This window comes from Pelobates fuscus, chromosome 5 (assembly GCF_036172605.1).
Source record: "Pelobates fuscus isolate aPelFus1 chromosome 5, aPelFus1.pri, whole genome shotgun sequence".
Classification (NCBI taxonomy): Eukaryota; Metazoa; Chordata; class Amphibia; order Anura; family Pelobatidae; genus Pelobates; species Pelobates fuscus.
The window spans coordinates 147,859,691-147,874,801 of NC_086321.1; the positions used below are offsets into that span (position 1 = coordinate 147,859,691).

General features: G+C 38.0%; 1 protein-coding gene across 4 annotated transcripts in view; it reads right to left on the minus strand.

Annotated features, from left to right (window-relative positions):
- The window catches only part of TBX1 (T-box transcription factor 1), a 33,904-nt gene extending 19,552 nt beyond the window's left edge, over positions 1 to 14,352 (minus strand). Inside the window, exons 1-3 of one of the 4 annotated variants that reach the window (XM_063454445.1) lie at positions 14,136 to 14,352; positions 9,024 to 9,134; positions 5,814 to 6,240 (exon numbers count right to left, since the gene is read on the minus strand). In XM_063454445.1, the coding sequence (XP_063310515.1) occupies positions 5,814 to 6,240; positions 9,024 to 9,134; positions 14,136 to 14,160 (563 nt within the window). In that variant the 5' untranslated portion in view covers positions 14,161 to 14,352. The other 3 variants (XM_063454448.1, XM_063454446.1, XM_063454444.1) reach the window with 3 other exon arrangements.
- Positions 14,353 to 15,111: the final 759 nt, after the last annotated feature.

Below are 15,111 nucleotides of genomic sequence, written 5' to 3' on the forward strand. Positions count from 1 at the left end.
CATTTCGACTGGTTAATACAAATAAATCGGGTCTATTCACTGACTGCTGTAAACTGTAAAGCGAATTTTAAAACTAAGGCGGAAAGAGCTGCTGTATACACTATAATATAACTATAACTCGGCTACTCCCACTGCTCGGTGGATTTAGACCGAATGTTGTTGCAGTCGGGCTTTCTATGCACTGATTCCTATTTTGTTTTTGTTGTTGGTTTTATTTTATTTGTTTTATTATATTTTTTATGAACCCCAATGAGCTTTTGTTTTGTTTTCCTTAACAGAAATGTTATTGTCTAAGTAATAAATATATATTTCGCTATTATTAGAGGATTGTTTAGTTTATACATCGCCAACTCGTTCTACGGCGCTGTACACATTCTACATTTCATATTCTGATTTAAATACCGATTCATTTTATAATTTTTTTTTTTTATTATTATTACTTTGTATTGTGTTTGTTTCCTCTAAAACCCTGGAGTGAGTTTATTTTCAGTCTTTGATCTTTTATGTTCTTAGTTATATTAGTAGCTTCCATGTTATTTTTATAATGCTTTATTGTTATTTTTTTCCTGTGGAACAAATGAACAACAAAAAATAGATCCCTGTAGATTTTCAACCAAATACTTCCTTTAATTATGTGTGTTTTGTATTGTGGCACGTTTTATTCGGTATTGCTGGGCATCATGGGAAATGTAGTCCTCAAACAAATGAAGTGTCAAGGTTAGCTAACACTAGCATAAAAGGAAACATCTCTCCAGTGTTTGTGTGTATTTCTATGGCATGGTCCAAGGGGTCAGACTATTGTATTCCTGAAATGCTGACCAGATAATTAACAGAGAGCAACCCCAGCAAGAATGTGCAACCACTTTAGCTTGGCAGATTCTCTTTATCCAGGTTAAATTATGAGTGAGGTGTGGGTGTTATGGATTGCAGAGAGGTGCTTGTATTGTCATTGGAACAATGCAGAGAAGGACAGCTCAAACAGAGCGCAAGGCACTCATTTTCCTGCTGAGTTCAATTTCTGAAAAGTGCTTTTAACTAATTTACTCCTTAAACAAGTTTCAGTGGGGTCTGAAAGTAACAAGATGTAATTTCTTAAATTCCTTTAACACTGTCCACAAACAATGTCTTGGGTCCACTCAGGCTGATCTATTTTCCAGTCCCTCTGGACTTACTGAAAAAAAAGGGTTAAGCAGACTTTAAATGGAGATGGCCTCGATATTGACCCAGTTCTTGTGTGAATAATTAAATGGCTTTTTTTCATATGATACACTGTTTAATTTCTCCACAATGGAAAAAAAGGATTCAACAGAAAATGATCTGGCCTGATACCTGCTATATAAACCCAATACATAAAGGGCACAGTGTGATGCATCTAAACAGGCTCTGATATTAGATATTAGTTGACCTATTTATTTAGATTTAAAACAAATGAATATATAGCATGGATATATTATTAAATATGCATAATGGACTGTGAAATATTTTACAGAAAATAAATCAATATAAGGGACTCAGGGAATAATTAGGTATTTTTACTATTGGTATTTTTAAATTTAAAAAAGTTTTAGAAAACTCAAACAATTATATAGTGACCATTTGTCAATACAATATAATAATAATAATAATAATAATAATAATAATAATACTTATTACTGATATTTTGCTACGGTTTACTGTTTTATATGGTCGACAGTAATTTCATTTTTGTTTTCTATTTCAAAACTCAAAAAGATAAAAAGAGAACAATTTAATTTATAAATATAGATTTTCTTTTCTTTTCCATTAAGCTTTGCGTTACATTGTCAGAAAACAATTCAATTAAAACACTGCGAATCTCAAATTAACCGAAACGAGTAGAATGCTGACAGCAAAGTGATGGAATATTGATAAATATTGCTTTTATTGCAAATTTAGACTGAATATATTTAAATGCATTTTTAACATTCGAGATATTTAACAGAACGAATTGTAAAAATGTCATTTCAAAACTGGGGGTTTAAAATAGCCGATCTGGAAACATTTCCCAAACTCAGCTCTAGGCACAGCCTAAATTTTGTAATTAGGAATTTAATTCGGTTCATTTAGCAAATAAACCCCAGCTACAAAATGCAATCTCACCAGTTATGGATCTCAAAATTAATCTTACCTTACAAATATGTGAGGATATTATCAGGACAAATATAATTTTAATTCGATATTTTTTATTTTTTTCAAATACTTTTCCATTTACTGTTCCTTTAATTCGCTGTAAATCATCAATAACCACTACCTGCACTTTCTGTCGCCAGTGATATGACTTTTATTTTATGCTGCCTTCTAAATGTTTAAATGTTTCAGTTCATCAAACTTTTGGGGTTTATTTTCAACTAAATAAGCTGCGACGAGTTGACAAATAACTCGCCAAATTTAGTCTAAAACAGTCACATTTGAAAGATAAACAAAACAACTTCCCCCTTATCCTGGTGTAAACATTAAATTAATTTTAAACCTACAGTGCTTGGCTGGTTAGTGAATAAACCCCCTTATACATTCTGTTCTAACATACATTTCCATTAACGAAGTAGAGGCCACAGGACAGACACTTAATGATGTGGAACTGACTAACACAGATTGTGTTTATGTGTTTGTGCATTGTGATTTATGTTTTATCACAGGCACCAAAACCTGCCTGTACAGCCATACACATGCCATCCAACAGACGTATACTATATTATCATAGAAATATATAATTCAGGCAATAATACTAGTACAATACACTAATACAGAGTGCATACATTTATCATGTATACACACACACACACACTTTGTAGATTTTCTTTATACAATTATTTGTCTCTATCATTCATTGCCCCCTGTGGAGTAAAAGGTTCATCCTGTTCAATCACCTGATGTGAAGTAATTGGATTCAGTAACTTGAAATAATATTGACTCTGGGCTTTAACTGGGGGAATGGGAGCAAACAGATCACACAAATACATAGAGCAGGCAGAAAACCGCTCCTAAAAGACTTTGTCAGTGCTAGAGTGGGGGTATTGGTTTTATCAAGGAACCATTGACCTGGGCCGGGGGCTGAAAGTAAGTCTGTAACAGCAGTTAGGATAAACTGGGAAAATGCATTATACTATTTATTAATATATATATACAGATAGCCATTTATTACACGTGATGGGAGAGCAGGCCTTTTTGAATAGGGTCACTGACTCTCCAAAACGGCTCTGACATCTGAGGAGCTAAAAGACACATATTGTGCTTTATTTACAATTCTAAAACCTAGTGATTCGAATTGGAACATTCAGTTAGGAAGCAAGGTCCTATTAAGAGCACAGACAGATATGCTGGTAAGATTTAAATATGCTGGGAAAGTGATTTAATATAATAAATATAATAATAGTTTAATGAATACATTATACACATTGTAAATTGAAATCAATTACTGCTTAAATTAATTAATTACTCTAAAATTGAATTAATCCTTTCTACAATAATATAGTAAGAACATACTTGTATTTAAATTCTAAAGATTATATGTTATAGGTATAATATATCAGTGACAATGTATTGGCTATAATGTTTAAATATTATTGAAAGTCTTTGGAAACAACAGATTCTATTAAACTTTCAGTTCAGTAAAACAGGCCTTTTGAGTTTTATTATTTTCATTCTTCAGTAAAAAGTGTAAATTGTAAATTAATTCCACATTGTAGGCCTATAGTAATATTCTAGCTGTAGACTAAAAAGGCTGGAGGCCTCTCAAACACACATCCAAAAACAATTCAAACTCAAAAACCTTTTTGATGCATGCAATGTTTACACATTTAATAAATACACATTCTTCTAATTCTATTCCATTGCAAACTCGCATTTTATAACAGTTATTGATCTTTTTAAAAAAAAAAAATTGCATGAGTCACTTATTTAAATGTTTTGCCTCTAATAAAGCAATTTATAAACACACCGTACGTACATAGATAGATAGATAGATAGATAAAAACCAACAACACATGCAAGACAAACAGAGGTGACTTGTTAAATATGTATGTAGCATAGCACCTAGTGTGTTTTTTCCCACTTCACATATGTTGTATATTTATGTTTACCTATGTATGTGTTGCCATATTCTACTGATGTTAATATTATATGTTCACATCAAGTCTATTTAATAACACGCTGACGTTTGTGCATAGGTTTTGATGTGCAAAAAATGTGTGTTGTGTGTTCAATTTTAAATTATGACCAGTGTACCTATCTTTTAGCATTTCTTTTTAAATTTCTAGTTAAATACACACATTTGATATTATTATTTTAGTGTTATCATTATGATTATGAATTGTTGTCAGTGTGGCAGTGTTAGTTTAGCAGATTGCACAGAGCAGGGCTAGCTGTGCATTGTGTTGATTTGTTAATGGGTTATCAGCAGATTAGCCTGTCCCCATCATACTCCAGCATTCAGCAGTCACACACCTAGCTCAGCCCTGTGCATTGAAGAAATCTCGGCGATAATCCTAGTGGGTTTTGTGCTGGGAGTCTCGGTTGGGATCTGGGCTGACTCTGCATTGTAAAGGGTTTACATAAAATAAAGGGGAAGGTATTAGGAAAGGCAGATCTCTGGATCAACGTTTTGACTTCGTATCTGCTTCTAAAATAGCCTTTAACACTTAATACTATAATATGTCACAACTGTTTATGCTGTAATGTGACTGGAAAACAAAGCGTAGACTGAAATGTGTGTTAATGCACCCTAATTAAATTACATGTATACAGTTATTTAGTTCCATTCCCCACTCACTCCTCCTTTTTTTTTTTTTTTTACATAAATTGATAGGAGTATTTTGGAGACAAGCAGCTGTTGCAATTTGTCCTACATGAAGATGAATCTTAGACCATAAAACAGCTTACTATGCTATATTCAGATGTCTCTTCCCATCCTGTATGTGAATTAATACAATTAAAGCAAGAAATATTCCAAGTATGAAATCATCTTTCTTAAAATGGTCATGTTTTCCAATCCCAGCTGCCACCCCTGCATGTCTTTGGGCTGGATACTTCCCAGTATCCCCCTCACCCTGGCCCAGGACAGTCTGTGGGTCAGACACAATCAGATTTTTTTTTTTATATTTTTTTTGCTTTTGCAACATTTGTTGTATAGGAATGGAGTGAAATTAGAGACTGGCCGAGTGTGATTGGCAATACCTATGTGTGATCTGGCAAATCAGTGCGTGATAAGGGAATGGTGTTTGTTCACAACTATTAGGTTATTTGAGGCTAGTCTGTGGGCAGTAGGGTCTAATAAATAATATAGGATAAGATGTATTTAGAAGGGTTGATCTGTGTACTGAGGCCAGTAATCACAAGAGAATAAGGTATGACCTGGGGACTGTGTGTATGACCTATGACCAGGAAACTGTATGTATGACCAGGGGGCTTTTATGTGATAAGGTGGCCTCGGTGTGATCAGGAGGGATTTGTGTGATTAGGGGAGCTCTGTGTATTCAGGAGTTTCTTTGTATCATTGTATCATCAGGGGAGCCCAGTGTGATCAGTGGAGCTGATCAGGGGAACTGTGTGTGTGATCAGGGGAGCTGTGAGTGATCAGGGGAGCTGTATGTGTTATCAGGGGAGCTCTGTGTGATCAGTGGAACTGTGTGTGTTATCAGGGGAGCTTTGTGTGATAAATGGAGCTCTGGGTCTGATGTGTGCAGTTGGAGCAGCAGGTTGCTAGGGCATTATATGTAGAGATATGAAATCAGTGATTATTTCTCTGCATAAAGATGGCGCTTTACACCCAATGTCAGACAGACAGACAGAGCTCCTACCTCCCAGCCTTGGTGACGATCATCTCGGTGCCCAGCTGGTTGAACTCGTCCCAGAGAGCCTTCATCTCCAGCTGCACGCTGATGTTGGCCACCTTGGGGTTCTTCTTCACCGGGGCCCTGGAGCTGCTGCCCTGGTTGGCGCTGCTGCCCTGGTTGGCGCTGCCGCTGCCCGGGGTGGAGGAGCAGCTGGAGGAGGAGGCTCCGCTCTCGGGCTCCGGGCAGGCATGGCTGGAACCGGGGCCGAAGCTGTAGGAGTGCTGGGCGGCCGAGCAGGGCTCGTAGTGGGGTTCGTGCTGGCTGTAGGGATCCCCGGGGGACGGAGAGAGGTGGTAGCCCCCCGAGGCATTCAGGCTACTTAAACTGTTGGCCGTGAAAGCTGCAACATCGCAAAAATGGGACAGCTGGGTGAGCCAAGGGCTGGAAATGGCTGAAATCATTCCAAAAAATAAAAAAAATAAAAGAACAAAAAAAGAACAAAAACAAAGGAGAAAACAGAATTTGATTTAATGCAATCTTCCTCTGTGATATCCAACACTTTGAGCAGCTCCTCAGAGCCCACCCTTTCACTCTATAGCAACTCTGGATGTGGGGGTACCAGGAGAAGCCCCCCTGCTTTGAGCTGTCCCTTGGCTGAGCTTGCTGTGAGTTACAGAGGGGAGGTCGCCGCCTGCTCTCCTGATTCACTGGCCTGAGCTGGGAGCTGGGATGGGGGCAGCATTCCTCTGCAGCAGCATGCACCGCTCCTTGTCAGAAATGTTCCTTTCCTCTCTGTGCTCAAATCAGGGTTTTATGGCCCAGAGTGTGCCGTCCCAGACACAGATCCTGCAGCCTTGTTGTGAGGAAAAGCCCAAAGCTAGAGTGCAGTGTGTGTGAGTCTTATCTCCTTTCTTGCACAGACAGGCAGGGCCACCCTCCTGCCAAAAAAACCGGTTCCTGTTTCTATTTAGATAAGCAAAGTGTGGGACCTGCAGGTATGGTGCCTTTTCCTCGCCTGTGGGACCCTAATGGGATGATTGACACAGAAGTGCCTCTTCTTAACAGAGTTTCCTCCTCATGACACCCACTTTTCTCTGCAGTTATATAAGGCGTGAACCTAAGCATTCCCCCTCCTCTCTCTGTGCCTCTGCCCTCCCCTTCCTATTGTTTAAACAATAGACACACACACACTGGTGGGGATCTCAATCCACAACAAAACAAACAGAGTATTTTTTTTTTTATTTAGCTAAAATGCAAACATTAGGCACCAATGGGGTGGCACACCCCTTGTCTTCTGCCCAGTGCATGCCACTCATTGCCAGGCAGAGCTTATACCATGAGAGGTGCCACTGCATGCCTTGCTGCCCCCTGCCAAGCTCTGGACCCTGTATATTTGACTCAGGTGACCTGTTGCTGATAATGACTGGGGTAAACTGATTGGAATTGAGAAGGCTACAGGAATGGTCTATAGGTAGGTTTAGAAAACCAGAGGTAAAAAAAAGTGCTCAGTAATTCTTTAACTTCCAAAAAAAGAGCTCATATCTGGGTCTAAAAGGGTTAACTACTGCTTGTATTTATTGAGTATGTTGTGGAATGGTTCGTGTTCAGGTGTATGTTTCTTTGCTCTGTACTATATCTATATAGCATATCTAAAAACAACACTTACCACTGTCATTCAATAGATTTCAATAAAACTCATCTTTCAAAATATTTACTCTGTGTAAGATACGTTCTTTGTTATAAAATAATTATATTCTGAATTATTTTAGAACTGTTTAAAATTGCGATTGTGTTTTTTTTTTTATTTATTTAGCATTATTTTAAACATTAACAAATATTGACTATTTATTTAATATACAATTTCAAAATAAATGGATGAACGTGTTTCGGCCATATTCTCTGTTAAAATAAAAATATCATTTGCAGTGCATTCTAAATAGAACGTTGGTGCATTTTTCCATGAATTTATTTCTAAATACCTTTCCCCCAATGCATTCTTAATAGAACCCCATTGCAGTTTGTTTTTATAAATAGAACTATTATTTACTTTTTACCCCGAACCCTCCGAATACCAGAATGGACGAGCTAAAATATTCTATCACATAAAGAGTTAATACATGTTTTACAACATATTCAACACAGTAGATCGCGTACTCTTTATTCAGACTAAACATAGTGTATGTACGCCGAAAACAAAATCCTTCGCTTTAATATTGCACACAATTTATGTATCCGTGTTATGACATATTTGTAAAAAAAAACCAAAAACAAACAAAAAAAAAACATTCGCTCTAATTCGAGTAATAAATTGCACATTCTCGTGCAATTCTTGTGACATTTGTTAATAAGTATTTGCTATTGTATCAGTACTGGCTCCTAAAAGCGTGATAGAAAAACTGTTATTTTTTTCATCATTAGCGAAAACAACCCCTAGCAATAACATTTCTTTATTTTTATGGTGTAACAGCTAATATTCATTTTATGTGTCATTTCAGACATATTATTTTCACTCCTTGCTACTTTATTTTACATTTCCACTGATTACACTTATTTAGGCTTTCAGGTTAATTGGTCAGGTAATAACTAGTATATATGGCATAATATGATATATATTATATATAATGTGCAATGAGGGTCTGCATACTATACTATATATCACTTGTCCATGGTTTATATTAATGGGCGACTGCTAACTCCATCAATGTCTGAGGGGGTGTTTTAGCACTTTACATCTACATGGATTACCCCAATAATGAGGGCGTGGGTGGTAGCACTTCTCTTTGTATCTCCATGACTTACACAAATAGGGGGATGCTGTTTGACCTATATCTCTCCATGGCTTAGACCCATAGGTATCCATGATAGCTGTCCTCTACATCTCTTCTCTGGGGCCAGTAGTGCGATTGCAATGTGCTCCCATATTTCTCCATGCTTTACACCAATAGGAGCTGATGTGACTTCATTGAATATTTTGGTTGGGATCCAGGGGAAGGTGCCATGAGGACAATGGCTCTTTAAGGGGTGTAACCATGAACAGCTGGGCTTATTCTAAGGACTATTGGGCCTGGCATTTGCAAGGGAACCACACAGGGGATGTGCTGGTGCCTCACATGGTAATAATACTGCTTGGAGAGTTACACAGGCACTCGATGTCACTTTATAAGTTATTTAATAAACTTTTTGAGCCACGTGATCAAGGTGTTGGAAACTGTAATTAGTGACAGGGACACTTACCCTCCATATCCCTGGTGACTGCACTGAAGTGCATTCTCATGGGGTGAGAGTCGAGCCTGCAGAACTTGTCCAGGGCAGCGCTGGGTCCCTCTGTGTCCACTGCTTCTGGGGCTGAAATCAGAGAGGCGATACTGAAAGCATTGGCTTTGGGGGACAGAGGGCTGCACTCTTCCATAAAGGAGCCAAAATAGCAGCACCTCTTACCGGCTCCCCCTCTTCCACCCCATCCAGGGGACACACACTACCAGCCAAGGACACACAATCTAACTGTCTGGGGGTATCTAGTCTGGGACTCAAATAGTTAACAGTCCTGCAGCCAGTGAGGTCCCTGTCCCCCTGTCCTTGACTCTGAAAGCAGACAGTCAGCACCAGCTCAGCTCCCTGAGTGAGTCCCTCTCTTTCCTGATCCCAGTGTCCCCAGGCTCCCTCCTGCAGCCACTAGCCGGCTGATGTCACTCTCTGTCTCTGGGACAGTGTCAGAGCTGGAGCTCCCGCCTCCTGGAGCAGCCTGATGTGTCTGCACGTTCTGCTGTATGGGAGATTTAAATAGACCCCTGTCAATCACAGCGAGTGCGAACTGGAAAATACACCGAACGTCACTCAGAGGATGTCCGGAGCTCGGCACGACACCTCTACACACAGACATACATACATATACACATACCTCCAAACACACATATACATACATAGATAAACACATCCGCACACATACATGCACACATATATACATACATACAAACACATATATTCACATGTACATACATACACACACACAGAAACATTTACACAGATATAAACACATATGCAAATACACACAAACGCTTATCTGTCTATATTTTCTATCTATCTATCTATCTATCTATCTATCTATCTATCTATCTATCGCTGAGCATTCACTGGAACAATATATGAAATGTCTAATATTACTTGGGGACATTGTGTGGGATTTGATCTAGAATAGTCCAGCATTTTATTAAGAGAGGATTAGAGGCTGAGATCCCATACTCCTCACATTACCTGATGAAATGGTCCATTATTGAGGACTCTCACACCCTGTGCGCCCTGACTGATACCTGCTCCGTATACCGAACGGTAATTAACCTGTCGAATGAAAATGCTTGCTTGTGATCGACAGCATCGACTGGGTTAACATTACATTACATGGAGTGTGGCTATCAAGCCTGGGCTCTATGTGACTGTAAGGGCACTAAGCATGGCATAGCTTCTCCAATATTATCCAATTAGCATGGTTTGGATAGGGTTACTTACTTTTCAGTGTCGTCAGAGGATTAAAAAGAGCAGTGCGATTCTATCTATTTTATTTTATTTTTTACTGGTATTTATAAAGCGCCAACAGATTCCGCAGCGCTGATCTATCTATCTATCTATCTATCTATCTATCTATCTATCTATCTATCTATCTATCTATCTATCTATCTATCTATCTATCTATCTATCTACCTATCTATCTATCTGACTGTCTGTCTGTCTGTCTGTGTGTCTCAGACAGACAGACAGACAGATCTAATTAAGGATGTTTACTCATTGGATTTATTGGGCCTTAATTGCAGCCTGTAGACTGGTTTATATAGATGATTCATTTATCGGCATGAAAGTAAGGTGAATGAGTTAAAACGCAAATAAATCTAGCGTTTTATAAAGTCAATGCGTTCTGTAGGAACTGGTTGTATTTTAAGCCTTTGTATACCAGTCTGTTAAACGTATATCTTTGCTTTGCATATATCTGAGACAGAGATAGGTTCACATATTGATTTTTGCTTGTGTGTCTGTCTGTGTCTATCTATCCACACGCAGTACAAGGACCTGCAAGAGTTTTCAGTAGTTAAGAAGTTAACACAAACTTTATTTGAATCACCAACTTTTGAAAGTTTTATTGCAAAATACAGGCCAACAAAATGGCAAGTTGGAAAACCGTAGATACCTTTTACCTCACATCAGTTGTTAGTTCTACGTGTTTAGTTCGGTTCTTTAATTCGGTTTCCATTTCACTAAAATCCAGAGAGACCTTTTCGAACTTGGCTGCATTGTGGCTCAGAAATTGGCAGTCAATGCATGACAAGTCGTTGTTTAGTAAATAAGCCCCTAATAGCATGCGTGCCTCTGCCCATTCATGTAACAGGGCTTGTTATTCAATTCGAGATTTATTCCCAGGCCATTCCCATCAGCCGCCCAGCTCTGTGGCCCAGGAGGGGTTAAAGGGCATGTCATTTATCCCTGTTTGGAAACGTCAACACCCACCTTTGTGACTTTGTTATTTTTTCCTGTTGCTTTTATTCTAAAATGAACACCCAGGGCAGGAAACCCTGGGCTCCCTTTCCAGCCCTATTACCTCAAATAGTGCACTTAGGGAAGGAGAGCTCTGTTTAACCCTTTAAGCTCCTCCTATTTCATACATATCAGGATCACTGTAGGGATTTGTCAGGGTGTGAGCTCAGCCTGACACCCAATATATAAGGTATACTATCAGATATATGTACTAAGGTGATCAAAGGAAATTCAAAGGAAATTTCAAAATAGTTCAACTGGAAAAAATCTGTGATTCCTTTAGTTCAGCTACTCTGGACTTAACATTGAAATTCCCTTTGAATTCTGACTTTAGTAAATAGGTCTGTTACCACTATCTGTCTCTGCTCTATCCCTCTCCTTCTCTCTCTCGCCCCCCCCCCTCTTTCTAGTCAAGTCACTAAACAATGCATTTTACGTTGTAATATAATAATAATAATAATAATAATAATAATAATAATAATAATAATAGTGTATGCTATTTATTATACATTGTCCCAAATTGTGGTCAGCTCACTCAAACTGTATTTGTTCACTAAAATACCCTAAATACCTGAGGTGGAAAAATATCTCATTCTGGTATATTAGAGATGTTTTCTTGGTGTGAATGTCATTAAAAGCTCTCAGTGTAAGTAGGCCAGTCCCACCTCCAGTGGACAGCACTGTGCCTGCTCCCTATTAGCATGCATTGCTGGAAAAAAAAATCAGGATTTGTTTATTATTCTGCAGTAATGAGATTCTAAGCAATGACTAAATTTCCTGCACATACATAGTATATATAGTGTTTAACCATCACTTAATCCTCATATCAGCAGATCAGGTGACTTATTTGTTACAATCTTCACTTTTTCCCAATCAACTCCCCAGTTTTTGCACCCAGTGTATCAGACATCAACCATAGCATTATATGTTCTACTGATCTTTGCCCTGAATGCCTTAACATCCTGATACTTATTATCAATATAGTTATAAGTGACTGTGTATCATGTACAGACACAACATGCACTTAGCTGGTGACAATGTAGGGGCATGCTAGTGAAATCTTACAAGGTTTGTGTCTGACTATATAGGTCCAGTTCTCCATGGTATGTATCAAACTGGAGACACATCTCCCAAAAAAACTCCCAGGGCAAATGGCAAGGTCAGATAGTTGTACAAAGCTGCAGACAGTCAGAGTTTGCTGCTTAACCCTTTAGTGTCAGGTTCCCAGGGAGTCTCCCCAGCCCCCATCTCTCTGCCAAGCATACACTCAGTCTCAGTACAATAAATGGGACAGGCTCCAGAACTGGACCATTTCATGTCTCTGGCGACGAATGGGCCAATAAAAAAAATAGAAAAAAATGAGTAAATAAAAATAGAATCCAATATTGATACCTGAGTATATATAATCTGCTATCACTTTATCAATTACGATTTTTATGGAGTCAACATTTCGCTCTGGTTAAATGGGGCTTTTATTAAAATACATTATGTAATGAAACATATTTTTATGTTTGTTTTTTTTATTATCGAATTTGGGAGGAAAATTCAGATGCTCTAGACTTGGATATGTTTTCCTAACTCGGCTGTATTGGCCTAAATTTTACAATTCGGTTCTCAAATCATCACAAATTACTATTTGATCAATACAGCACACAAACCGTGGCAACTTAATAGAAGATTGGTTGGACTGAATGAAATCATTTTATGGGTATTTGAAATGATCATGCATTAAGTAATGCATTATTAAAGAAGGTAATGCATGTAAATGTGTGTATGTTAATTTGATATAAATAAAATTAATTACACATATCACTATTAATGAGAATAACAGCCTATTATTTTACAGAAAAGCATAAATGCATAGAGACAGAGATATGTTGAGACCGGCGTAGCAGAAAATTGAACATATTAAATGAGGGACATAAATTACTGTCTGGTAGCAATCTGCAGAGAAATCTTGCGGTCTGTTTAATAAATAGAGCGTTAAGAACCGATTTGTAAAATTAGGAACAACATTGTAATGATGGAATAATTCATCCAGCGTGGCTGGGAAATGTTTCTATATATGTTTTAAAACACTAGTATTTAAAGATTAAATAATTCAACTCATCTCAATGCACTATTCAATAATAAACCCCAAATGACAAGGCTTAAATTTGGACTTAAGCTATCTTAAACTAAATAAACCTACATGTTATTTGGACATACGCTATAATTATTATTATTATTATTATTATTATACATACAAAATATAATAATACGTATAATTTATGTTTTCTGGAACCAAATACTTAATGTGTGTAATACAAACGTATGTATTCATACAGCCCATAAATACACCTTATGTACACCCATACAGCTAACTGACATGAGGAAGGGACTTTTTCCAACCTGCAAATCATTCATTCCATGTTTCCCTAAATTATTTGTTCTACGTATTTTTTTTTTTTTTTCAAAATTAGAGACTAGAATTTGGTTATAAATAACTACACTGAAGTTGGTGACACGATAATTATTATTAAATGTATCAGTAAGCTAAAGACTATACTGTGCAGTGTTTCACCTGTGGGCTGTGTATTGGACCAATCGAACCTGAACCGGTTCAAACTGTAAGATATTATCACATGTTCAATAAGTGTGCATTCACATGACTTTAGTAAACACATAATACAAGTCTTCCTGAATCTCCCATCAACTTCAGCCATAGGGTTGGGATCCTGTTAGTTGACAATAAAGGGACCCTAGGTTTAATAAGATGCTGTTAGATGGAGGTACAATTGAACGTTCCACATACCCTTGCAGGATTCTCTTGGAAGGTGTACTTACTTCTCGAGTCACAGGGGGAAAACATTCACTTGTCTTCAGAGCAGAGCTTGGATCTTGGATCAGACACCAGTAGCCAGGGATTATTTATACTGTTCCCATCACAGCATGCAGTCCTGTCTCCTTTTCCATCTTACCCTATAAACCCAGCACACGATTTCTTACACCAATATCTCTAGACCAACCACCAAGCCTTGCAGGTCTTAGATAATTTTCCCCTTCTATAAATTGAGCAGACAAGAAAAAAAAATAATATATATATAAAATAATCAAACCCAGAGCTTTGCACAGCTGCTGCTTTATCTTGTAAAAAATAGAGTATTCTGATGGATGCAATGTCCTTTACCCAGTATGGGTTGGCAGCTTAATTAATGAAAGCCTGTATAGGGAAAGTTAGAGCCACCTCCTCTGGAGACTGAGGCAGTAGTCTGTATTATCACAGTGCACACTATCCTTGGATTCTGAATAGGGCTCCTGTTTCCTACTCCTCTAGCGCCTCTTCCGTCTGGATGCAGGTGAATGTCAAGATCTCCATGTCTACAGTGATGCTCTGGTCCGGTCATCAATAAACTAGCAGCTTCCATATCCAGGCCTCGTACCCTGCAACAGTCCCACCACAAGCACTGGGTACAGCTGCGGCGCAGAGCCTTTATTGATTGTAACTTTCACTTAACTGTTTATAGCGGACCATGGCCAATAACCCCTTCACTGCCACAGTGGTGTCACAAAGGATTGCTTTGCAATGGTGGCCTGCAAGGACAGTCAGCAGTGAATAGGTTAACACACACACATTATTTTTATTCACTAATAACTCTGGGGTGCTGACATGGGAATAATATAGGCCAACATTATCCAATTAAAAAACATTTCTTCAATAAGATTGGAATATTCTTTTATGTTCGACTTGACAATTTTGGGAGGCATTTTACCTCTGGATTAACCTTTTCACTGCCGGAGGATCCTATAAATGACCTCCCTC